This window comes from Annulohypoxylon truncatum (assembly GCF_022578515.1).
Source record: "Annulohypoxylon truncatum strain CBS 140777 unplaced genomic scaffold F4807scaffold_9, whole genome shotgun sequence".
Classification (NCBI taxonomy): domain Eukaryota; kingdom Fungi; phylum Ascomycota; class Sordariomycetes; order Xylariales; family Hypoxylaceae; genus Annulohypoxylon; species Annulohypoxylon truncatum.
The window spans coordinates 128,862-152,302 of NW_025953795.1; the positions used below are offsets into that span (position 1 = coordinate 128,862).

The window sequence follows — 23,441 nt, forward strand, 5'->3', positions numbered from 1 at the left end:
TACCCCGCCAAAATGAGCTACCTTATGAGTTCATGATGTTTGATCTACTGTATACTTGAATTTCATCTCTAACTTGAAACAGGTTAGACTAGAATGTTCATCTCTATTGGATAACCTATTGAAATACTTGATTCTATTCAAGATCAGATTTGGATTCAACCATATTAAGGGTATAACTACATATATTACTTTCCTAAATATTCACCTGCGGACAAGATTCATAGGCCGTATCAACTACCCCCATATTGGTAGGAAGCGACAATAACTACCATGTCAACCGAACTCGTCCGAGGGAAAACGACCAAGATCTTGGTCTTAAACCCCAATTCGTCTAAGGCTATGACAGATGGTTTGAAGGGTGTAATCGATTCTATAGATTTATCATATGTACGTCAATGCACACCCCTTAATTATCATATTTCAGAGTCTATGTAACCCTACCTATATTATATGCCCAAGTGTGAGATGGCCTCAGCTAGGCATTTCAGAATACCTCAAAGGAGAGTCCGCTTTCCGAGCTGAAAGAGTATACTCCCTTCCTTTCATTACAAAGCATACAAACCCCACCTTTTCCATAAGTTAACCATGTTAGTCCACCGAAATATACACCTACACGGCCCCGGAGCCCTCGCCGGCCAGCATAAACGACGGCAAAGACTTGCAACACAGTTGCCAGACCGTGCTCGCCGACCTCCAATCCCGCTACCACCAGAGCGAATTCCCCTATGACGGCGTCCTAATCGCCTGCTACAGCGTGCACCCCCTCGTATCTTGTATGCAGCGCGCCGGCGCGTACTCCAGTTCCGTAACCGGCATCTTCGAAGCCAGCGTCCTAGCCGCCCTGTCCCTGCTCCGGGACGGCGACGCCTGGGGAATTGTCACGACGGGGAAGTGGTGGGAGGAGCATTTGGCCAACGGTGTGGACTCCTTCTTAGGAGCAAAGGCACGGGAAGATCCGAATCCGCGGTTCAGGGGAGTCGAGTCTACGGGTCTGAACGCATCTGATTTCCATAACGGCGTGGATCCCGCCGTCGTGAGACAGAAGCTGAAGGAAGCCACCCAGAGGCTTCTCGCTAAGGGCGGCGTTAAAGTCATCCTGATGGGGTGTGCGGGGATGGCCGGTTTAGATACGATTATACGGAGCGCCGCCAGTGAGGCGCAAGGAGAGAAATTTGCCTATTCCGAACTGCACGTAATAGATGGTGTGAGGGCAGGCATAATGCAAGTCGAGCAAATGATCAAACATCAGAGATTGCTTCCTAGGCAGCCGTCATGATCCATAGCCCCGAACCAGAGATATCAAATTCATACCATTATATGTAAAAATAAATGAACAATTTCCAAATATCGTGTCCCATTAATCAAGTCGCCGTGTCCGGCCCCAAACCTCATCGGCGTCCTTCTTCCCCTTAGTCTCGGGGACACGCCAGAATACGAACAACCCGCATAGAGCAGCCAGAGCAGTGAAGATGAAATAGACCCAACCTGCACCGCCCAATTGCTTATTCAGAGCAACGTTGATGATGGGGAAGAACTGAGCCACCAGGAAGGTAGCAATGTAATTAGCACCCAAGCAAGCCGACTGAGTTGCTCCAACCGCCTCCTGTCCAACAAGCTCAGATGCGAGGATGAAAGGAACCGGCCCCAGCCCGACGGCGAAGAAGGCTACGAAGAAAAGGACCATGATGGCCGACAGTATCTTAGTTTCAAATAATATGGACAACGCCAACGCGAGGGCGCTTGCCCCCTGGCCAATGATGGAAATGAGCAGGCAGGTCTTGCGCCCAAGTTTGTCCGGGAGCGGCGAACACGCGAGGGTGGTGATCAAGTTGATGGCGGATATCATGATGGTCAACAGCGCGGAGCTGATTGGCAGGAGATCCCTCAAGAGCGAGACGGAGTACATGATAATGGAGTTGATGCCGCACAATTGCTGGGCGCACATGACACCCACAGCTGCCACGAGAGCGGGCCGGTATAATGGGTCCTTGACAACCTCTAGAAAGCCAAGGGTCCCATTATTCTTGCCGCTAGCCTTGCTGGTAGTCGAATCTCTTCTGGAGCCAACAGTTGGGTCGTCGAGCAAACCCTCCTCTTCTGGCGACACCGCCGAATCGCCCCACGTCGAGGTTTCCTCTCCAATATCGTAGTGGTTCCCACGTATCTTCTGCAGAATCCGCTTCGCCTGCGTGACGCTCTGATTCGCCGCCAACCAAGCCGGGCTCTCCGGCAGCAGCAGGAGCCCGAAGCCCTGAGTTGCACCAATAATAATCCCAGCGATTAGAATCCACCGCCAGGCTGAACCGTAGCTTAGGAAATATCCCATAGTCTGCGTTACTAGGATGCCGACGTTGATGCTGACCTGGGTCATGGCACCAAAGGTACCGCGCTCGCGTGGCGGCGCCACTTCGCTGATATAGATTGGCACGATGACAGTTGCAGCGCCAGCACCTACGCCCGAGAATATGCGGCCCACAGCCATCATGGCAATGGATACGCCAAGGGCCTCGACGACGGAACCAATGATGTAGAATAAGCTGGTCAACCGCATAGCCAACAGACGACCCTTTGCAGAGGCTATAGGGCCACTCCCGAGAGCACCGATCAGTCCACCTAGCGTAAACATGCTCGATACGACGGCGAATTGGGCGTCATCCATGGGAATGCAGTCGGGAAGGGCAGAGGTAGTGGTTACTTCGTTGGAGGTCGAGGACTTCGACATCAAAGACAGAACGGAGGAGAGTCGTGAGAGGGACTGTTGCTTGGCCCGGCAAGAGATGACATCTTGAGGTGCGTTGAGCTCGGCCTAGAGATACATGAGTTGGATTGCTAGATTAAAGGTGATAATGATGCACAGAGCTAGACTTACAAGATGGAAGCCGAACTGTAGCGGACCAAGGGTGCTGATAGCGACTAGGAGGATCAGGTATGGCGAGACATCTCGGATGCACTGTCGCAACCCAGACGACGACATACTCGGTGTTCAATGGAGGTTTCAATTAGAGAGTCACATAGAAGGGTAGAGTATATTAACTTAGAAGGGAATAAGTCTTGATTGAATAAATAGCAAAATAACAAGACCCCGACCCGAGGTTTGTGATGACATTGGGAAGTTCACGGTTTCAACGTCGTACCAAGGTACAGTACTAAAATAGCTCCCGCTTGAGCTGGCGGAGGTACATGGTACCTAGTACAACCTGCATCATGAACCGCTGCCGGGGTATGAACGGACTACCCCGGACCAGTTGCAACCTCCCTAACCTCCCTTCTTTTAATCGAATTCTCCGTACGTGATTTATATCCAGCACAATATCTAATTAGGTACTCCAACTTTCCGATACAATCATAAAATATATCTACCGCCTCTTACTTTTAATGGAGTCACCATACGCCGGACGGTCAGAGAAGAACAGCAATGTGAAGAGATCCTTAATGGAACCAATACGACATACAAGAACATCGCAAACATAAAGCTAGAGCTGAAGATGTACACGGTTATATATGAGGTCGTTACGAAGTCGCGTCCCCTTTGCAGCTATAGGATGTGAAAATACCTACCTACCTCTTTACCGACTTCCCACCCCTACTCTTCACGGTATTCTCCCCCCTCGTCAGCGCCTGGGATTTCTTCACCTCCCACTCCCAGGCGGTAAGATTGTCGTCTTCGTCATCTCCGTCGTCTTCGCCCTGGCCGGCCAATCTCTTCATACTCGCGTTGCGCTCCGGCCTGACGAGGATGGCTATGCTGTACCGGTCGAGAAAGCGCTGCTCGCCGGGCGGATATCTGATGCGATGCACGTTACTCCGTAGCAGCCCGCCCGTCCATTGTACCATGGCGTCCCCGAGGTTCACGATCAGGTGACCGGGCCGTGGACGGACCCAGAGCCAGTCGTTGTCGTCCGCCTCCATTGGTGATTTCGCCGGTGATAGAATTTGCAGGCCACCCAGCACGTTGGCGAGCAAGGTAATGGTGCCGAAGTCCGTATGGTGGATCATGCTCGTGCGTAGGTCCTCTTCCTCCGGACACGCGAATGCTTTAATGATCCGAATAACGGTTCCAGAGGGTTTAGTAGGAGGTTGTAGAGATGTGAAGGAATCTGGCGGCAGCTTGAGCTGCGTTGCTAAGGTGCGACAGATCGTCTCAATGATACTCTGGCCATGCCCCAGGAATGACTTGAATAATGGCAGGTTATCGTGCATGACCGGTGGAAGCGGTTGGAGGGGTGCACACCCCGTTAAGCCATCCTGGCCAAGGTTAAACCATTCAAACCGGTCCGGCTCCCGGGTCTCTATTTTCGCATAACCCTGGGGCTTAAAGCTGCCGGACATCAGGGACTGGGAGAATGATGGAAGAAGTGGAAGGTGATGATACAACTTACCCGAGGAAGCTCTTCGGGGCATTATGCAGATATTTCCGCTTGACCTCGTCAGGGAGGTTCATGATGGTTTTGCTCAGGCCGAAGAGAGAGTCAATCTCATCTATTAGAGCCTTGCCCAACTCATCATCGCGTAAATCGAGTAGAAAGAAACCTAGTTCCTGGGCCGAATCAAACAGATTAGTAGCAGCATCCATATCCCCATCGCGCAGCCTCGCTAGCGAGATGGTAGACATGACGGCCGTCGGGACGTCGTCAGGGAAAGACGGGATGTTTTCAAAGAGCCTTTCAGACGCCATCTTCTGGGAATGGCATTGATCAGCTGCGATCGATATAGGTTGCCAGAGTGTAATCTGTTAGTTGTTAGTAGCTAGGTGATTGAAAATGAAGGGGTAGGGGCAGTACGAGATGCTAAATGTCGGGCAGGCTCGTGAACAAATGGCTAAAGGGGGTAGACATCCTCCACCTAAAATCATTCTTCTTACACACCGGCCATGTTATAGCACCATAGTAGAACGGCGTAATGGGGTGGAGGTAGCCTCGGCTGGCTTGGATTCCAACGTTGTACAACATAACGGAGCTTGACGTAGCCGTCAGCCTGCTTTGTTTCCAACCCGCATGTTCCTCCCTCCTTTGACGCAAGGGGATTCGGCGTTGGTTCACCATCTCAATGTGTTCCAGAAACATGACCCCTGCCGGATGGAAAATCGTGTCACATCTCTATAATTAGTAACTACCCAAGTAACTATGGTGCAGTTCACCAACAGTCAGTTCCTCGTATGCATTTCTTTCATTTGTTGGGCTAAGAATAGGTAGTTCCTCTTCAATAACTCTTGCATTCGTACCTACCTGTCTACTAATTGAAGCTATTTCACCTCAATGTAGAACCGTACGCGTCCTTTCTTCATAGCTATCACCCAGGCAAGAAGGCTAGGGAGGTTCTGGCCCGTTTCTATAAGTCAGAGACTATGGAATAGAAGAGGTTTACTAGTCATAGGTACATAAATTATTTACGATAGTATTTGATGGCACTCTGTTTCCACAATGGCCGATAATACCAAAAGATTCTCGCGCCTATCCCAGTCGGCATATGATTCTCCTTATTCACGCTCCGGTGCATCGGGACCTCATCCTACCGGCGACCCGTATGCGCCACTTCGTGCCAGCGCGATCGCTACGCTTGAGGCAATGGGTTACGACCCTCAAACTATGACTGAGCGCGGTGTGCTGTGGGCTGAAGACCAAGATCCGTTCGGGCACGTCAAGCAGTCTAGGTTTACGCACTTTCTAGGGATCGGCTTCCATCGTACTATGGAAAGCTTCGATGACTTCCTGAGCGAGCAGGAATACAACGATATGATCCTCGCCAAGACCGTCACCCCCGTCGTTCGAAAATACGAGTTAGATATTCGAAGACCAGTCAAGTATCCTGATTCTGTAGGTGCCGCTCAGGGGAGACTATGTCAACTATTGAGGTCACCACCGACTAATTCAAACCACAGCTTATAATTGCACATCGGCCGGAGCGCATGGAAACAACGCGCTACTTCGGTACTACCTCACTCTTTTCGATTCAACAACAAGCCATAGTTGCTGAAGTCAAAGGCTCGGCAGCCTTTGTGGATGCCAGAACTGGTCGTCCTATCGACATCTCTAGTCTCGGTGGTGGATGGCTAAGAGTGTATGATGGCTTCATCAAAAAGGTCGAACACGCGCAGACCCTCAAGAGCAAGTGGGACGCTGAGAAATCGAAAGCCCAGGCTAAAGTTCGTTCTAAGATCTAAGGCATAAAGACATGGCTTTCTCTTATGTCTTTATGCTGTCTTGCACTATAAACTATCCCTTGGGCCACATAAACGGCATCCCTTACCCGCTAAAACGCGTATAAGCTACTTATAAAGGTGAGGCAGGGGATAGTTTAAGTCGTAATGCAACATAGTAACATTGGCACATGGGAAACTTTCCTCTGAATTAATTCTATCCGAGTCTTGTATTCTATTAATGATACCTCAGATCTAACAACGGGCATTGACATTCGATGACGCATGTGTTTATTGTGAACAGAAACAAAGCCAAGGGGTGGATCAACTGGGTAGAGAACAATGCAATTGTACGAAGCGAAATAATTCTGTTTCCTCACAACCCAAAATAAATATACGACAATGCCTCTCACAACTTTTCGAAAAGCACATAGCCAGACAACTGTCAATTAAGTAACTGGTTAGAACCATTCTTACTCTTTATACATATCTCGAACTAGGTACCTAGTTAACTGAGTAAAAAACCCAATTTCGAGAGGTTCCATGCTTATAGGAAAATAATAATTATAAATTTTACAACTTATAACGTTCTCAATCTCTATTAAGGGCAGACAACTCAGCAACATGATACCTGCAAGCAAAGTACCATTCCCGAAGGCTTCCCCCCCGCGTAGGAAGCCTGCGAAGCGGGAGGCTAAGCGTATAAAGAGACTAGCAGAACAAGAAGCCGAGCTGGCAGAGCAACGGCGGAAGCTCGACGAGGCTCAAGCAGCGGGGCGCGCAAAATGGATCGCCGCACCGCCAGCACGGCGTGATCCTCCCGAACCAGCGGGTTCGGAGGCTGAAGATCTTCGACGGTGCAGGGAGAAACTTCGCGAGTTGGAAAGGCTGGCCGGATTCCAAGCGGACCAGATCGAGGCGCGGGAAGCTAAGTCCAAGCGTCGGCGGAAGACGATCCAGAAGCAGAAAGAAACGCTTCGACAGGTCCAAGATGAAGCTCAGCAGGGCGGAGAAGACCCTGTTAGCAAGACTGCCGCGCCGATCCCAGACATCGAATCATTCGGGCCAGCTTGTCCGCTCCCACCGCGTCCACACCTCCCAAGCCGCACCGAGACGAAGAAAACCAGCCCCCCTAAACGTCCCATTCTGCCGCCTCTGCCCTCGGAAGCAGGGAACGAGGCCAGGGACCGCGAAAAACGAGCCCGTCGCCGACAGAAAGAAAGGGAGAGGGCGCAGAAGGCGAAAGAAGGTAAAGCTAAAACACCGCCTATCCCCGTCGCGGCCGCCGACCCGGACCTCCAGTCGCGGGTCCCCATACATCTGAGCCAGATCCCGTTCCTGACGAACTCGAACCTGCTCGCGCTCGTCGGGCGCCTCGACGGCACCGACCGCATCCAGCTGGCGCTCATGTTCCCGGACGTCTTCCTCAGCGGCGCGCGCGTCAACCTGCTGAGCCTCGACCCGGCCTTCCTGCAGCGGCACGGGCGGCCGGGCGACGCGCACGCCGCCGCCGACTCCGCCGTCGTCGTGCGCGTGCTCTGGGGCATCGTGGATAACATCCGCGCGCTCGATTCGGAGGTCTACCGAAACGGGCTAAGACGCTCGCTCCCGATCGTCGTCGAGGCCTTGGCTTCGGCCGGGCTGGATAACGGGGGGATCGAGATGGTCCGCTACTTCGTCGGCCTGAGCGAGCCCATATCCGCTGAACGGATTAACAATATCGCTAGCCAGAGCGTCTTGGGCGCCGTGGTGGTGCTCGCCGCGGCCTTGGAAAGGAGGAGGTTCTTCACGAGGTTTAATAGGGGTGAAGGGCTAGTTCCGGCTACCCCTCACGGCGGAGCGCCCGTTAACAGCCAGCTCGGCGAGGAGCTGCTCTTGCAACTGGCTGATCTGCCGCAGCCGAGCCTGGATTGGACGCGAATGCTGTTCAGCGTGTCAAGAGATAGCCAATATTACGACATCCACGGCCGCCTTCTATCCACAGCCGTTCGCGACCGACTCAACGGTAACAACACTACCATCAGTTTTCTAGTCCAGAGTAACTGCCGGCGCTCTCTCCAGGCGCTTTACCATGCCGTCCTACATAATGACCCGGCCCTCGTTCGATATCTTCTCGAGGTCGGTAACCCTGCACCTATCATGGCCGACATCACCTCAGCGCCTCCAGCCGGATTTCCGGTCCCCGCTGGAGACACGTCGGCGCGAGGGAAAGCAGCCGATGGACCGCTAACTGTCCTTGGAGCTCGCGGATTCGTAGATACTTGGGCGGCCCAAGGACTCTCCTTACCAGCCGTCGCGCGCAAAATCGGCGATGAGGCTCAAGCTAGATGGCTACAAGACCTGGTAGATCACACGGTAGGTGATGATGATGTTGACTTTTAGTTGCGACGAGCCTCCCTTAGAGAAAACAAGATCGTAACGAAAAGGATCTAGTAAAATCGGTGGTACATACGGGTGATTTTCTCTCCTTGTAATTGTCTGAGTTGTCGTAGACTTTCTTTCCCCTTGAAAGTTAGAAGGCTTGTTGTGTTTAATTGTTTCAACAGAAAAAGCTTTTGTTTCTAGTATTAAATGCATATAAGGTAAAATAATAGCAAATATACATTGAATAACGAATTTTATCTGAGTATCTGTGACTGCAGTCTCCATATTAGCCCCTTACATGTGCTGTGCATATTAAATGTAGGTACCTAACATCATAGATCTCAAACATACCTTAGTATTAAATAATAGGGGGTTGCCCCAAGTAGAATTTAACCCTCTTCTCTAAATCAAACCAACTATACCCAAATTTCTAAATCAAGGCCTCTAACCGTCTATAATGACTGGATTTTTACATATCTCAAGCAGGGTTTGGTAGATTACCAGATCTTGCAGCAGTCCACACCCTACTGCCGTTGATCCCCACCAGCCCCATCAATCTCATCCTCAACCCCCGAATCTTTCACCTTATCCGCAGGCCCTTTCCACCCCGTAGCAGCTTGGACGACCAAGACAATCACGGATAGAACCACAGCAGCTTGGAACAGAACCTTTATCGCGCCGGCATATCCCTGCACCGCAATCTCATGTTCCCGGGCCCCAAGTCCACCATTATACACGAGCGCCGGACTTCCGATCAGCTTCCGGATAAGCTCGGCGCGGTCTCGGCCCGGATCACCATCGATGCCCTCGAACCCTTTCTCCAGCGATTCGCGCAGAGTCCGGGCGAATATGCCTCCGCCGATGGCGCTGCCGAAGCTGCCGGCAAATCCTCTGAACGTGCCTAGCAAGCTCGTCGCCACGTAGTGGGTCTCGGGCGGGGTTAGGTGCAGGAGGTGTGCGAGCGTGTAGTTCAGCGCGGCGCCAGTGAAGAGGCCGTTGAGGAATACGACGACGACGTACACCGCGATCGGGACGTCGGGTGTTGATGCCAGAGATAGTACGAACAAGCTCGCGGCGAAGAGGACAAAAGACACGACGCAGGATAGCCAAAAGCTTCCGGCGCGGCGAATGTGCAGCCACTGAGGTGCATGTTAGTGACATGTCACAAACTAACGGTTTCCCTACTCGACGCCATAATAGGCGAAAGTAGTGGAGGTATGCGTAGGATATGGTACGGGGACAAGAGAACTTACGCCAACGAGAAGCCCACCGGAACCGAAGCCAAGATTCGTCGGGATGAGAATACTGCCGCTTGCCGCCGGTGGGAAACCCCGTACTGCTAGGGCCGCGATAGGGGCATAGAACAGCACCGCCCACCGCGCAGCCATAAACCCGAGTTGCGCAAGGCAAGTCAGCAAGGCGCCACGGTTCCGAATGACGGCAATCGGAACGATGGGGTCGGCGGCAACGTAGCACTCGATCAGGACGAATATGATGAGCGTGACTAACGAGATAAGCAGCGGGATGACTTGGATGTTATTAGACAACCCGAAGAGAAAAAGAACGACGGTACTGGTCTACGCGTGGTTAGTAGTGCGGAGAGTATACCCACCCATACTAGTATCGACTTACCAAGAATATGGCGCCGGGGTAATCAATCCGCTTCAGCTTCGCGAGCAATGAACCCTCTTTGGAACGATGGCTCGAAGAAAACGAGGCAGGGATGCTGAAGTAAATCGCGAGCCCGGCGATCAACGCTAGGGGAACTTGTGCCCAAAAGAGGGCTCTCTAAACGGTATTGTGAGTCAATAGGCCATGAGTACAAGGGGACAGCAGGGACTCATACCCAGCCGGTGACGGATATGAGACCGCCAAAGACGACGGCGCCCAACGAGACACCTGTGGTGAACCCAGCATTCCTAGCCGTGGAAATCAGTATACATGATTTCTCATCGACGGAGTCCTTAGATAAGTACTTACATCAGCCCAACGTATAGCCCCCTCTTCCTCTTCGTCGTCAGTTCAAGGATAAGAACAATGGCCAAGGCCGTGGACCCTCCTCCGCCCATGCCCGTGATGACTCTTCCCAGGATGAAGACCGAGAACGAGCGCGCCTGCGACGTGACGAAGCAGCCGAGGGCGAACAGCGCTGAGGCGACCAGCACCATGCTGCGAGGCGAGAAGATGGACGCCAGCTTGCCGACTAGTGGCGTCGACGAGGACATGGCCACGAGGAACGCGGTCGTGAACCACATCGCGTTCTCGTACGAATCCAGGTCCGCGGCTATGGTTGACTGCGCCATGGTGATGCCCGACATATTGGTTGCTGCGCGGGAAGAAGTTAATACCGGGATCTATCTATGAGCTCGGGCGGCCAGGCAGCATGGCACCTAGCTAGATGGTAGGTAGGTAGGTAGGTAGGTAGGTAGGTAGGTAGGTAGGTAGGTAGATACCTTGCAGGAAGATCAAGAGGTAGACGCTCAAGACGATAGCAACGGCCCGGCCCCGGCTGACCCTTTGATTCGGGGTATCCAGATCAGGGGAATCACCATCTTCAGACGGCTCGGAGGTCGCAGACGAGATGCTCTCAATAATGTCCGAACCAGACGCGGACCGCAGGAGCGGCGTCTCCTCCGTGGCGGAGTCATTTATGGACGGAGTATCTTTCGAACCAATGGGCTCCCTTAGGCCATCTTTAGAAGGGGAACCTCCAGAAGATTCAACCTGAGATGTCATGGTGATTTTAATGATACCGGGACCCCCGGTTCCACGGTATTTACGTTACGCAAATATTGCTTTTGGATGCAGATTCAATTACCAATGTACAATTATGAGGACTTATTGCTCTTCCATCCTCGTCTAGATTCTAATAACGGGGGAAAAGGAATAAGAAAATGAAACTATGATAGAATTGATAATTGGAAAAAGAAGAATACGAACAAGGGCAGCCAAGATGGAAGGGGTCATCATTAACAGGATTGGATTGGTAAGCTTGCAACAATAGCCTAGGCTGCCTAGGATAGCTAAATTCCGATCTCTTTTCTACATATTCTCGGCGTCCGACAACTTATTCACCAACAGTGGCCCCCCTTTTCTACGATATCCCTAAGTAAGTGCATATACTAACAGTAATCTGATTAAGGGGGCTTTCCACGTTCTCAGGTCCCCATAACTTTTAGTGGGACATACTGTACGGAGATACACCGAAAATTCCGGTTCTCGCTTCGGAATGCACTCCTTTAACCGGTCACTGTATTCTCATAAACCATTTACGTTATAAGTTTTATATTTATTTAACCATATATTGGGGTATCATCCGAAAACGACTATGAAGATCCTCAACGCCATTAATGTAACGCGTGATATCATAGTAGTTACACTCGCCGTACTGCAATGATTTGGCACGAGTACACGTTTAGTTTATTCTGCGTTCTTTCGTTGTGGGAACGGCACAAGAAGATCTTCACTAACTGTGACTCGACTCGTCGTGAACGCCATGAGACTTGACATGTTTAGCCACGTTGTAGGGGATCAAGTGCCACCAGTCTTCAAACGTAATTATTCGCTAAGATATGTGGATATCAAACGTTTCTTCATCCCATTCTCAAAGCAAACTGCTAGTATCAAGTCAGCATTAATATCAATCGAGATGATTTTACAATGATCTCTCTTACCGTTACCATGACAGAATTATCGAGTCACGATGGCCCTACGCATCGTATGATACGACTCGAAGCCATACCTAGGTCTCAAGCAAACAGAAGGCCAAGAGCTTTATGTAAGCATATTGGACCCACTGGAATTGAAGATCCTGGTAATCGAGGCCGGGAAGTGAAAATGACGTCACTGTCGTAGAGCCTGAATGGTGCCTCTCAATCCGCCTCTCCGCCAATGACTCTTTACTAAATCATTAGGATCATTGTTGATTCCGAGGAGGTCGCGCGAATCCAAGTTAACAACCGGGTGATTGATCTTTATTCGAGGGTTAGGTAGGTATCAACAGCTCTCTTTATCTCAACCAGGGCTTCCACTGCTCGCCTCACGGTGCTCTGAAGTCGGAGGGTCCGAGTCTTTTCGGGCAGGGAGTGCACTACTGCCTTTGCCCAGTGCAATTGAGAGCCTCTTGAAGAAGCCTGTCTTCTCGTTATCAGCTGGTAGACCAGCTAGTGATGCTCGACGCCGCGCTTCAAGGATAGTGTCAAGATCCATGTCCCGATTAGCGCGATCCTGTATTCTGGACTGATTCTCAGCACCGACACGAGCGTCGACCAAAGCTCGGGCATCTCTCTTCAAGTCCAAAAAGAGGGAAAAGAATCCCGCTAGAACGAAAAGAGCAGGGACCACAGCGAATGCCGTCTGAACGCTGCCACCTCGCTGAGTCACCGCATATATCACGAATGGCCAGAACGCCGGCCCCGAACCACCCATGGTGATATATGCCGCTGCTCGTTTGGTGCGTTTGCCTTGCCCGCGAAGTCCAAGGGCAAATATAAGAGGCCATAAGGGGCCTTCAAAGAAATAGAAAAGGACTACCGGGATTACCAGCAGGTTAGGGTTCGCTGGACGGAGGGTTACCACTGTGATACCGCAGAGAATACTAAGTCCGGTGGTAATGCTTAATATCGTACGTGGCTGTGGGACCTTTGGATGAGTCGGAGATAAAAAGGCGAGGTATGCCGCCAGAAAACGCGAGAGAGCAAAAGCAGTATGGGAGATTGATAGGTAATTCGGAATAGAAAGAGTAAGCCCTTTCGGAGTAAGTAATGATTCTATGGACTGGCCGTCGGTTTCATGCATGGCAGTTTTCGGCGTGATAATTTTCTGAAAAAATATGCTCATGCTTTCTTGGCCGGCAACGGTGGCCCATTGGGCTAAAACGGCCAGTATTAAGGTCCATGTTCGAAGTTGTAATCCACCGAAACTTCGCTTTTTAGGGTCGACCGGGAGGTATCGCGTGGAGTTCTCCATCTCGGTGTCGGTGACCTCCGGTAAAGGCATGTAATAAAAGAAGAGCGCCAGCGCCGCGCACAGAAGTGTAATAGCTAAATACGTCCACTGGACGTCCAGCAGCGTCGTCGGATTTGTGTTGGTGGTGGAAGTATTCATTTCGAGCTTAGTAAAGAAGACTCTCTCAGCTAGAAGCCCACTTAAAACAGTTGCGACAGCCTGGATCCCCTGGGCTAGACAGAGTCTCATCTCTGCATAATCCATCGGGCCACAGAAGACGATAAACGGGTTAGCCCCGGTCTCTATGACCGAAAGGCCAAATCCGACGACGAAGTTGCAGACCATGAAACCGGCGAACGAAGTAAGGACAGCACTAGGCCAAAACATAATCGTCCCCACGCCATATAAGCAGAGCCCCACTATGAATGTTGCCCTGTAGCCACCGATACGATCCGAACCGTTCGTTTTCTTCCCGGACCTGGAGTGTTCGTCAAGTCGCAGAATCCATTCGCCAACAAGCAACGGACCGAGTAAATACCCCCCTCCAAAGTAAATTGACGAAAGCCCTATCGTTTCGGCGGTCGACATGCCCGAGACCGCAGAGACCGCGTTATTGAGCTGGTTTAATATGCCGTATGAAAATCCCCAGAGCAAGAATAGGATGATGACCACAGTGCAATACTTGAAGGAGTCACGAACTGAGGTTCTGATCATGCTTTTCGGTCGACGCATGTTTACGAAGCCGAAATAAACCGAGTTTTCCGTCATGGAGAAGGTCCCAGTGGCGCTTGTCAGAATAGTTGGCGATCGGTTAAGGGGGTCTGGGGAATGAGTAACGAAGCCCATATCTGGCGTGGTCATGAAATCGATCGAAGAGACTTGGCTCTCCTGCCTTGTTCCGGCATGCACCGGGGCAGGTGGTGTAATGTTGCCATCGGTGAAGAGGCCAGCAGTTGGCGGTCGGGCATTATTAGAACTCCCGTTCCCATCCGTCGAGGATCCTTTGTCGTATGCCCGAGTTCCATTGGGGTCGACTAGCATGGAGGGTAGGATGCGCCGGATGAGTGGTTTCAGTGTCGGAATGCACGCACAAACTATGCCCACATTGACTTCGAGAGACGACCACATGAGCGAGAGTGATGCGTTCCAAGCAAACTCGGGCGAGTGCCCGATAATCGGCCCTTTCTCAGTCTCGAATGTTGGAGAGGTCACAGTAATGGCTTGCTCCAGGTAATAGATCCTGACGACGTCAACTACAGTGACAAATACCCCCAGGGCAAACGTAAAAATCAAAATAATTTTTTGTCGTCGTGGTAGTCTCATGCTAGTAAGGACGGGTAATGGTAAAGCTAATACGGCGAGGTCTGTCAGAACATTGACGGGCGCTGAACATAGGAATTGGGTAAGCAACGGAATGCAGTATGTCGGTTCAGTAAGCGTATCGTATGCTGCTGCGACCGGACGGCATTGGAAGAGGTTGATAAAGGTCAGGACTGCTCCGGCTACGTTGACGATAGTTAGAACGGTCCATGAAGCTATCCGCATCACCCTTTGTGTGTTCTTGGATAAGCGTAGGTAGAAGACTAGAACGGATGTCTTGGTCGCCATCAAAGCTGGGTTCTGCTGTGTGGTTAGATTCACTGAGAGGCCTGATTCATAAAATCCGTTCAACTTACATATAATACCGAAAAGGCATATTCGCAGTTACGCAGGGCAACCCAATCTTGATCAGGGATATCCGTATCATGACGGCCAAGTCCCTTACCAGCAGCCATGTCAATGGAAAGGGTAAGCCCGAAAGCTATGCACCAAGCAACCATAATGAAGTAGTCGTCCCAAGTAACACATCGCACAATACGAATCCGACAGAATAACCTAGCAGCGACGACGACAGTGGTTAGGGCGAGGGTCCAGGAGGTCACAGCGATGATCGTAGGACCGCGGTTGGGGAAATTGCTTGGCGACATCTTCGATACAGTGATGTCGTGGTACGACTAGAGACCTTATGCAAGGCCATTAGTACGTATCGGCTCCTTAGAGGAGACGAGACGACGGGCTTGAGTGTAGGTGAACCGTATAGTATATCCGAATGAGGCGGCGATGGTTCTTCCTAAGTGATCATTCTACACGGGGGTAATATAATATGAATTAAATTATACTGTGCTAGCTCGTGGTTGATGTGCCGTGTAAGTATAGGTATAAGACGCAGACCGGGAGAGGACGGCCGTAAGCAAACTCGGGGTCGAGATAGCGACGGTATAGCAATGGTAAGATGTCAACTTCAGTTTCAGCTCCTTAGTTGCAACAAATTCAGCCAAGCCCAAGTAGGAGGTCGGTCAAACACATAGAAGAATGGAGAAAATGATCGACGAGCGAGGATAACGATGAGGAGGCAAAAGGCAAAAGGCAAAAGTGAAAATGCTTGGGAGCGGTGAGTGTGAGGAGAGAGCTGAGCTATTGTACATGTACAGAATAACGAGGCAGACAAGACCGCCTACCCCGCGACCGCCATAGGTAATGAGAATTTATTAGGGCCGAAACGGAGATGGACGAGAGGGAGAAAGAGAGGCGATAGGGAGATGAAAATGGAAAACCGTGCACAAAGGCTGTTTGTGTGCCAAGTGCTTAGGTGCCGTAGATGCCCGCGTATGATGCGCAGAAGTATACGTGGATGTGCGATCGGGAGAGAGTGTGTGAAAGGAACCAGCTAAACAACAACTAACAGACCAGAAAAGCCGCAACTGTGGCCCTCCTCGGCTGGTACATTGTCGGTGATTGCTGGTAGCTTGGTATTATTGTTTTTCGGTAATACGTTTTATATTATTTTGGTTTTATTTCATTATTTTTGCGTAGTAGGTTGTGCGAGTATAGGTGGTGGTTGAAGATTGGGGAGGACGAATGGATGCGGGTGCGAACGAATGCGAATGAAAATGATGGCAAACGAAGAAACGGCAGTAAAAATCTTGGAAAGAGGAATGGATGTATCCATATAGAGAATCCTTCTCATTTGCCGCTATTAGGTCTATTTTACTAGTAACTAATGGAAAATTGAAAAAATTTCGTTAAGCTGGAGACGACCTGCGACTTCCTGCACAACCAGTTGTCCCTCGCTAAGTCAATACTATGGTGCAACTACCTCGCTAGCCTGGCTATTAAACGCTATTATCCTCTATTAACCTCGATTAACCTCGGGGTATTATGGGTACTATGGATACTGAGGAGTACTAGAGTGGAAACTTTGTTAGCTCCAGGGCTTCCGCTGAATGACGTTGTCTTGCTTGGGACCGGACAGGGGTTAAGGTCCTTCCCCACATTTGACCATGCCTATTTACCCCAGATTGGCCCCCCGGATTCACGTTACATTCCAACGTTTTCAAGCTTTCAATGTTTCCAAGGTTCCAGGGTTGTTTCCACGATTGGAGCTTAGTTGAAATAACTCGCCTCGGCTCGGCTGAGTCGAGTCTAGTCTAGCGCATCTTGTGTATCTCATGTTCTTTCCTTCCCCCGATCTCGATAAAGATCCTTTGTTTTTCGTATGTTCTTCGTATGTAAGCGAGTAGGCTAACAGCTTAGGCAATCTCATCTCCTTCCGCTACCGAAACGTAAAGCCCAAGCCCTGGGTTCGAAAGTCGCGCATACAAAGAGCCCGAACCCAACAACCAGATAGATGTCTCAAAATATGTCTCGGATTATCTGCTTATTATAGAATGCCTACCGAGACTGATTCCGAGTCTTCATTCAACCCAAATTTTACAGTGCCAAAGGATGATTTCAATCGTCGGCGTACCAATCCCTCGGTACCAATAACCATGCTCTGTCAGGTTGGTATCTACCTATGTACAAGATAGGTAATGCAGTTTGTAGACGGTATTCAATATTCATTGTTCTTACTGCGTTGCACAACCAAGAGGAGGTATTTTCTTCATGGCAAATTGTGTAGCGCCTGCTAATATTGTATTATAATCCCACCTGTGCTGATTGGCTAGAATACTAGAGCCGATTGATTATCAGCATCCATCCACTTGACTCTCTATTTCTTGTCAGAGGCTAGTTTGGGAGCTAGGCCTACTTGGCCAATGAAGACCATGACGCCCATACTTCAGAATAGGAGCAAACAAAGAATACACGGGATTTAATGAATGTGCGAGGCTCCGGTCAAGATGACAACGCCTTGATTGCCTGGATAGTCCGTGAGTCGCCGTTATCTCTTTAACTGGCAGTTGTCGCCAGTCAGGGGTTGGGAGGCAAAATACAATGAAGCACCCACAAAAGCTCGATTCAGAGCACTGCTGGTACAGATGGCTCAAGGCAAAAATATATGTAAACCCACGTACCATAATTCTGGGTCTAGTCCATCAGGTCATGTGAAGTTGTGTTGTGCCTCCTAATCCCTGGCTGGCGACAACTGCCAGTCAAAGAGATAGCCACCCGTAATTCGTATACTAGTCTTCTTCTTGGTTTTTCTGCTTCAGTTCTAAGTCGAAAGGGGAATAGAAGAGGATTGGAATAGATTGTTTTAGAAAAAGGGGAAATTCGCATAAATATTTCCTCCAATGATAGTTTCTGCCCCTGGATACTCATATGATAAACGAGTCAGACGCTCTTGCAAGTGACTAGCTTCCCGTCAAATGATATACATAGTCCCACTCCATTCAATATCGCTGATTCAAGAAGTCCTTTGGATACAAGGTTCATTCATTTAGTTTGCTCATCTTGAATACCAGGGGCCTGCTAGCGATCATCTCAGGGCACTATGTACCTACCTAAGTTAGGTATGGGTATGCTTGATACTAGTAGAAGCGACCCTTACTAGCACTGGTTTGTGACGCCTCCTTGTGCCTTCGGTATTGCGCTTTAACTAAGAACACGGGCAGCGATCGAGACCATGGGTACTTCTCTCATATAAGACGTCTTTTACATCATCATATACCTCCCTAATAAGCATACTAAAATCGAGAAAAGTAAGGATCTTTATAAATAAAGGACTATACGGAAAATCAGTCCATCGGCTAGCCTCCGGTATGTGTTGATTGCTGCCCGTGTTCTTAGTTAAAGCGCAATACTGAAGGAACGAGGAGGCGTCACAAAACAGTGCTAGTATCTCTAGTCTGATATGTGAGAATATAAACTGTGTATTTTCAAGAGCTTGAATAGTATTAGGTAGAACCATAGGTATCCAGCTCCAGCCATATGATAGATATTGAGACTCTTAAATCTATAGCTCATTGGATTAATTCGCATTATTGTTTTTAAGCTAGAATATAACATGAATTGATTAATAAAGAAAACCTTCATTAGGTATTAAAGTACCTATGTTGAGTTGTTGGAAAGTTGAATTAATATAAGTCGTGTTTTCCTTCCATAGATTGTTTGATACGGAACCACCATAAAAGAACTGGGGAAAAGATATTGGTCAACATTAATTTCAAATACAAAAAATGAAGCAAGTTGTCGTTGAATTAAGCTATTGCAAGCTATCAATAATAGCATTGATGCAATGCGACTTTGCAAAGGCTGTATCAGGAAGGTGTGGGTGAAAGATGGGGAACCATAGGTAGATAACTTGGACTTCTCCCTAGAAAGATTTTATTATAAGCAGGCACCTCGTTCTAATAACTCATCAACGGCTTTAAGCTCGTTTGCTTACTGGCAATTATCGAAGAAAAAGGTCTATAAAACCACCTGGAGATTTCGTTGTATTTGCGAAGGTTTATGTCTATTCGTACTAATGGAAATCATTCTAGCGAGTCATTTTCTCCTAGATATGATGATAGTTAATAAAATCTACTGCATATAAATGTGTCATACTAGATCACGAAGGGGGTGACGCTGTATGTTTTTCTAAGGGATACTTTCACTATTTCAAAAGGCTCACAATTTAATGTGAACATTCTCTTGATGGCTTAGGAAAAGTATACAAACTTGACCGTGGCAGGTAGCACCTAAGCAAGTTTCTATGAGCATATATCTAAGGAGATAGGTGAATAAATAGCAACTTATAGATTTAAACCAGATAGTTCCACAGTAACGTACGTAATGAATTGCCGACTATTTGGGTTTCATCAAACTATATAGGTATCGATAAAAGGGGCGTAGCTCACCTTGATTTGACGCAACTTGAAATATTATGACTTCTACACATTCTTCGCTTCCTTCAAACCCAAAGTATTTACGACTTGACTCTATTAGAGATGAGTAGCTTACAGCCCACTGAAAAGGACCATAAGGTGCCTCCTGTCCCGGAGGATCTTGCGACGGAAGAAGGCGAACCCACATTCTATATACCAGAAGAACAACCGGTAGTGAATCACGGGCCAATATCAAGAACCCGTCCAATCGAAAAGTCACAGACCACGGAAACGGCGGCAGGCGAGTCGCTCACAGTTGACACAATAGTATTTGGCGCCTATTTCCCCAGTCCAGAGCAGCAGGATATAAACGATGACTTAGACGCAGTTGGGGCGGAGATTGCTAGAAAGATTACTGAATCCGAGGTCGAGACATCTACCCTCTATACATATGTATCACATCGGGATATATTTAACACCTATGACATTCAATTTAATTGGTCTGGTACATTGGAGGCCGGAGAGTGGCAATCTCTGTTGCAAGCATCTTTCCTTGCGTTGAAGGATCACCGGGCTCACCAAATTCATGTTTATCTGAAAACTGACCGTTTGCTCGAACATTACAAAGACCACTACTTGCTATCTATTTTCGTTACTCGACATACTACCTAGGTACCTATATAGGCAGATAACTTGATCTAGGGGTTATTACAAGCTCAGAGCCAAATTCGTGAAAGGGCAGTGATGGGATTGATGTTTACCTATGGAAAAGGAAGATAGGGGTCGTAGTAACTGTTAGTAGGTATGTTTTCGAAAGTGGGTTATTCAGAAGTTATTATTAGGTAGGTAATTAAACCGTGACATATTTACATTTACCTTCATGAAATAGGAAGAGTGCCCATATCTGGATTAATATGTATTCTCGTGAATAATCAACAACTCTCATCTTTGATGCATCTGTGAATTCCCTGTTGAATGAGTACCTACCTAGGTACTTAAGTTGAATCTCGGGGTATTGTATAGTCTACTTATCTTGCCAAATTATTCATACATATAGCACCTTCCACTATAGGTCATAGGCATACCATCTTTGATCTTGGGTCTATATCCATGCCCTAAATCCATAATATCTTCGATCGTAGCGTTTGAGGGTGGCACGTTCGGCGCAGTATCGAGTGGAATGCCGAAGAAGGTACGGTTTCCAGTGATCGCGAACGTGCGCTCCTCCAAGTTTTGGCCTTGCCAGATAGCCCAGAGCCTGTCGATTTGGGAGTGTAATAGGTAGAAGATTGGGTCGTTAGGTGAGGTGAATAGATCGAGACCATCCTTACCAAGGAACTGGTGGGACTTCACATGCCAAGTATTTTCCATGTTCCAGTAGAACGTTACAAAGTCAGATGCCCCAACGATCTTGATCGCGTTCTCCCATGTCATGAAGTCCGTACTAGATGGGTAGTCAAAATTGCGTTTCAAGCAGCGTGGATTCGGCTCGTAGCCAAACTTGTTCGTCGGATCGATAAATGGTCTATCCGTGGGTCCGAGGCTGATTTGGAAGTTTGCGAAAGGCCCATCCTGTACGCAACCGCCCCCAGCTCCGGCAGGTCGTACAATACTCATGTTGACGGCGAGTCCCGGAATTGTGATGTTGTATGGGCCGTGATCATTAGGGAGATATTCTCCATCGCCCCCAAAAGATGAGTTGTCAAATACTTTAGAATTCGTGGGATATTGGGAGAAGCGAGCTTGGTCCCAATACGGAATCGTGCCCTTGTATCCACATTCGTTGCGCAATGCCTCCTCCATTTGCCATACGAAGATCCGGTGCCAGGATAGGAATGAGCCCTGATACATATCTTAGCATAAATCCCCTACAATCCCTTGGCAAAATAATTTCTTACAGAGATATGTACGATGTTTGTCTGATTTATATGGATGTAGGTAAAGTCATCCAAACGATTGACAGCACCGGGGGCGAGAGTTTTATCGACTGTTGCTGGCTTTGCGGCTAAACACTTGACAGCCCGGACATAATCGGCCCTCGCTGCAGCATCAATGTCGTCCCTGGTGCATATGTTAGAGTCTAGCTTGGGTTTGTATGAATCATCCGACGTAAGAGAAAGCTATCGTGTTCACTGACCAAGATTTGCGAATTCGAATCGTTTTTTCTGTGCATCCATCGAGGCCGAGAGAGGCTCGGATATTTGCTTGATACCGACTCTCCAACTCCTTGAACTCGAGCGGCTTAGGAATACCACTGCTGTTTCCAACACAAGGGGTTGACAGCGCTACCTGAGCCATTGATGCCATTGTGGCAACCATACTATATAGACGCATTGTCGCTGAGGTCTGGTTGAGAAAATGGACTAGTACCCTCAACAAATAACAACAGGGATGTCAAGAAAAGTAGAACAAGACGATGGTAAAACTAAGTCTAGAGCGGCCTATGTGTATAGATATAGCCATGGTGTAGTTAGGTATGTCTCGGTCCCGGATCCGATCCATAGGTGGTTGCCAACCCAGATAGAGGTCCTCCAGCCGGACGCTCCTCCTTCCCAATTCATAAGATTGAGATACCCGAAGGAAGAGATTTAAAATAACGTTCCGCATTCAAAGTCGTTTTGTGGCAACTGTAAGTCTAGTCATAAGAACAATCTGTCGATATATTTATTGGATTGACACCTCTGTGCATCGGTCGGGTGTGGATTATTAAGAACAAATAAGACTATTGTCCTCTACCACAGAATTTTACGGTGGTGAAGAGCCGAAAGAAGTCATTGCCGGAGCTAGAATTAATACGGAGCAGCGGATCCAACACCATTATGTAGTAAGCAGTTCGTTTACTAAACAAATACTTAATTTAATCCAGATATGCTAGCTAGAAAGGCATAAGATTGGAAGTTACCTAGGTTAGTACCGGTAGTTATTCTGAATTAAATCCTACCTATACCCATTAAAGTGGTACCCAATCATACATAAAGCTATTGTGGCTTAACTCGGTCCCGAGATGGCGGCATCCTACGTCCGTAGATATCCGAATGTGTTGATCTATCAAAAGCCAATGTTTCATATATTGGAGGGGCGGCGCAGCATGAATAGCCCTTTGCCATAGAAAGCTAGATTCATTCCATTCGAGATGCTTTGCTGACGTTGTCCCTTGGCTGGAATACCAAAACCAGGCCATCATGGGATGAAGTAAGGACATCGTAGAGCTGAAATTGCCCTAGAGAAGACATCTCTCGTATTGTGCCTTTAGAATCCTCGTCACTAGGAATCCAAGGCTGCTGGTTGAATGAGAACGGATCTAGGAAAATTTCCTCATTGTGATGAATGGCATAAAGGTTCACTCCAAACTGAGCCCCAGAGGAATCGCAAGGCCGTTGATAGTCAAAATTTGGTAAACATAGGATATGGTCAGAGACAAATACGAAACAGAGTGTGATGCGATGGTGGCTGGGTAAGTCAAACACCCTAGTCGTGTTCCACCCCCATGTGGGCCAGTCTCAAAATGAGACGCAGCTGCGACGAGGTTCGAAACAACTTACCTATATAGCTCAATCAATTCTAATCCAATTGCAAAATTGAACATACCATCTTATTCCTCAGTTTCTCACCTTTCTAAAATGTCTACTCTTGCAGCTCAATTCCGTACAGCGCAGGCGCTGGATCAAGTCCTAGAGGGGAGGTCCCTGCGCAGTGCGTCGCAAAACAACCAGATCTCCCGTACCTACCTAACGAGCCGAATAACGGGCCGTTACACACGGGAAGAGTATCACGAGAGTCTCCAGAAGCTCTCCAAGCAACAGGAGCAAGAGCTAGCCGAATGGGCTATCTCGTTGAGCCGCCTTGGCCACGCTCCGCCGTTGTATCGTTTCAGGGAGATGGCCCTGAAGATACTGCGAGAGCTTAACCCGGATGCTACCCTCGGG

The 23,441-nt window shown here is 48.8% G+C and overlaps 8 protein-coding genes across 8 annotated transcripts; 3 read left to right on the plus strand and 5 right to left on the minus strand.

The window, feature by feature from the left end:
• Nucleotides 1–2: 2 nt before the first annotated feature.
• On the plus strand, nucleotides 3–1,317 carry F4807DRAFT_391387 (Asp/Glu/hydantoin racemase). The gene is made up of 2 exons (XM_047995905.1): nucleotides 3–387; nucleotides 593–1,317. The coding sequence occupies exons 1-2, from the start codon at nucleotides 271–273 to the stop codon at nucleotides 1,274–1,276; spliced, it is 801 nt and encodes a 266-aa protein (XP_047856015.1). The 5' UTR covers nucleotides 3–270; the 3' UTR covers nucleotides 1,277–1,317.
• On the minus strand, nucleotides 1,317–3,107 carry F4807DRAFT_391400 (general substrate transporter). The gene is made up of 2 exons (XM_047995906.1): nucleotides 2,870–3,107; nucleotides 1,317–2,806 (listed from the first exon to the last, which is right to left on the minus strand). Exons 1-2 carry the CDS (start codon nucleotides 2,972–2,974, stop codon nucleotides 1,358–1,360), a joined length of 1,554 nt encoding a protein of 517 aa, XP_047856016.1. The 5' UTR covers nucleotides 2,975–3,107; the 3' UTR covers nucleotides 1,317–1,357.
• Nucleotides 3,108–3,155: 48 nt separating this feature from the next.
• Nucleotides 3,156–5,073, minus strand: F4807DRAFT_391430 (Clavaminate synthase-like protein). The gene is made up of 3 exons (XM_047995907.1): nucleotides 4,782–5,073; nucleotides 4,380–4,729; nucleotides 3,156–4,318 (listed from the first exon to the last, which is right to left on the minus strand). Exons 2-3 carry the CDS (start codon nucleotides 4,673–4,675, stop codon nucleotides 3,559–3,561), a joined length of 1,056 nt encoding a protein of 351 aa, XP_047856017.1. The 5' UTR covers nucleotides 4,676–4,729; nucleotides 4,782–5,073; the 3' UTR covers nucleotides 3,156–3,558.
• A 347-nt stretch (nucleotides 5,074–5,420) lies between these two features.
• F4807DRAFT_472954 (uncharacterized protein) lies at nucleotides 5,421–6,430 on the plus strand (the record flags this gene model as incomplete). The annotated part of the gene is made up of 2 exons (XM_048003057.1): nucleotides 5,421–5,813; nucleotides 5,879–6,430. 2 exons carry the CDS (start codon nucleotides 5,421–5,423, stop codon nucleotides 6,158–6,160), a joined length of 675 nt encoding a protein of 224 aa, XP_047856018.1. The 3' UTR covers nucleotides 6,161–6,430.
• A 330-nt stretch (nucleotides 6,431–6,760) lies between these two features.
• Nucleotides 6,761–8,518, plus strand: F4807DRAFT_458394 (uncharacterized protein; the record flags this gene model as incomplete). Its single annotated transcript, XM_048001201.1, has 1 exon — nucleotides 6,761–8,518. One exon carries the CDS (start codon nucleotides 6,761–6,763, stop codon nucleotides 8,516–8,518), a length of 1,758 nt encoding a protein of 585 aa, XP_047856019.1.
• A 169-nt stretch (nucleotides 8,519–8,687) lies between these two features.
• F4807DRAFT_417865 (MFS general substrate transporter) lies at nucleotides 8,688–11,484 on the minus strand. The gene is made up of 6 exons (XM_047997275.1): nucleotides 10,954–11,484; nucleotides 10,481–10,826; nucleotides 10,347–10,419; nucleotides 10,133–10,288; nucleotides 9,754–10,077; nucleotides 8,688–9,639 (listed from the first exon to the last, which is right to left on the minus strand). The coding sequence occupies exons 1-6, from the start codon at nucleotides 11,234–11,236 to the stop codon at nucleotides 9,025–9,027; spliced, it is 1,797 nt and encodes a 598-aa protein (XP_047856020.1). The 5' UTR covers nucleotides 11,237–11,484; the 3' UTR covers nucleotides 8,688–9,024.
• An 863-nt stretch (nucleotides 11,485–12,347) lies between these two features.
• F4807DRAFT_391468 (MFS general substrate transporter) lies at nucleotides 12,348–15,846 on the minus strand. Its single transcript, XM_047995908.1, has 2 exons — nucleotides 15,124–15,846; nucleotides 12,348–15,067 (listed from the first exon to the last, which is right to left on the minus strand). The coding sequence occupies exons 1-2, from the start codon at nucleotides 15,412–15,414 to the stop codon at nucleotides 12,515–12,517; spliced, it is 2,844 nt and encodes a 947-aa protein (XP_047856021.1). The 5' UTR covers nucleotides 15,415–15,846; the 3' UTR covers nucleotides 12,348–12,514.
• A 4,490-nt stretch (nucleotides 15,847–20,336) lies between these two features.
• Nucleotides 20,337–22,391, minus strand: F4807DRAFT_391480 (Di-copper centre-containing protein). The gene is made up of 3 exons (XM_047995909.1): nucleotides 21,653–22,391; nucleotides 21,414–21,576; nucleotides 20,337–21,357 (listed from the first exon to the last, which is right to left on the minus strand). The coding sequence occupies exons 1-3, from the start codon at nucleotides 21,847–21,849 to the stop codon at nucleotides 20,557–20,559; spliced, it is 1,161 nt and encodes a 386-aa protein (XP_047856022.1). The 5' UTR covers nucleotides 21,850–22,391; the 3' UTR covers nucleotides 20,337–20,556.
• Nucleotides 22,392–23,441: the final 1,050 nt, after the last annotated feature.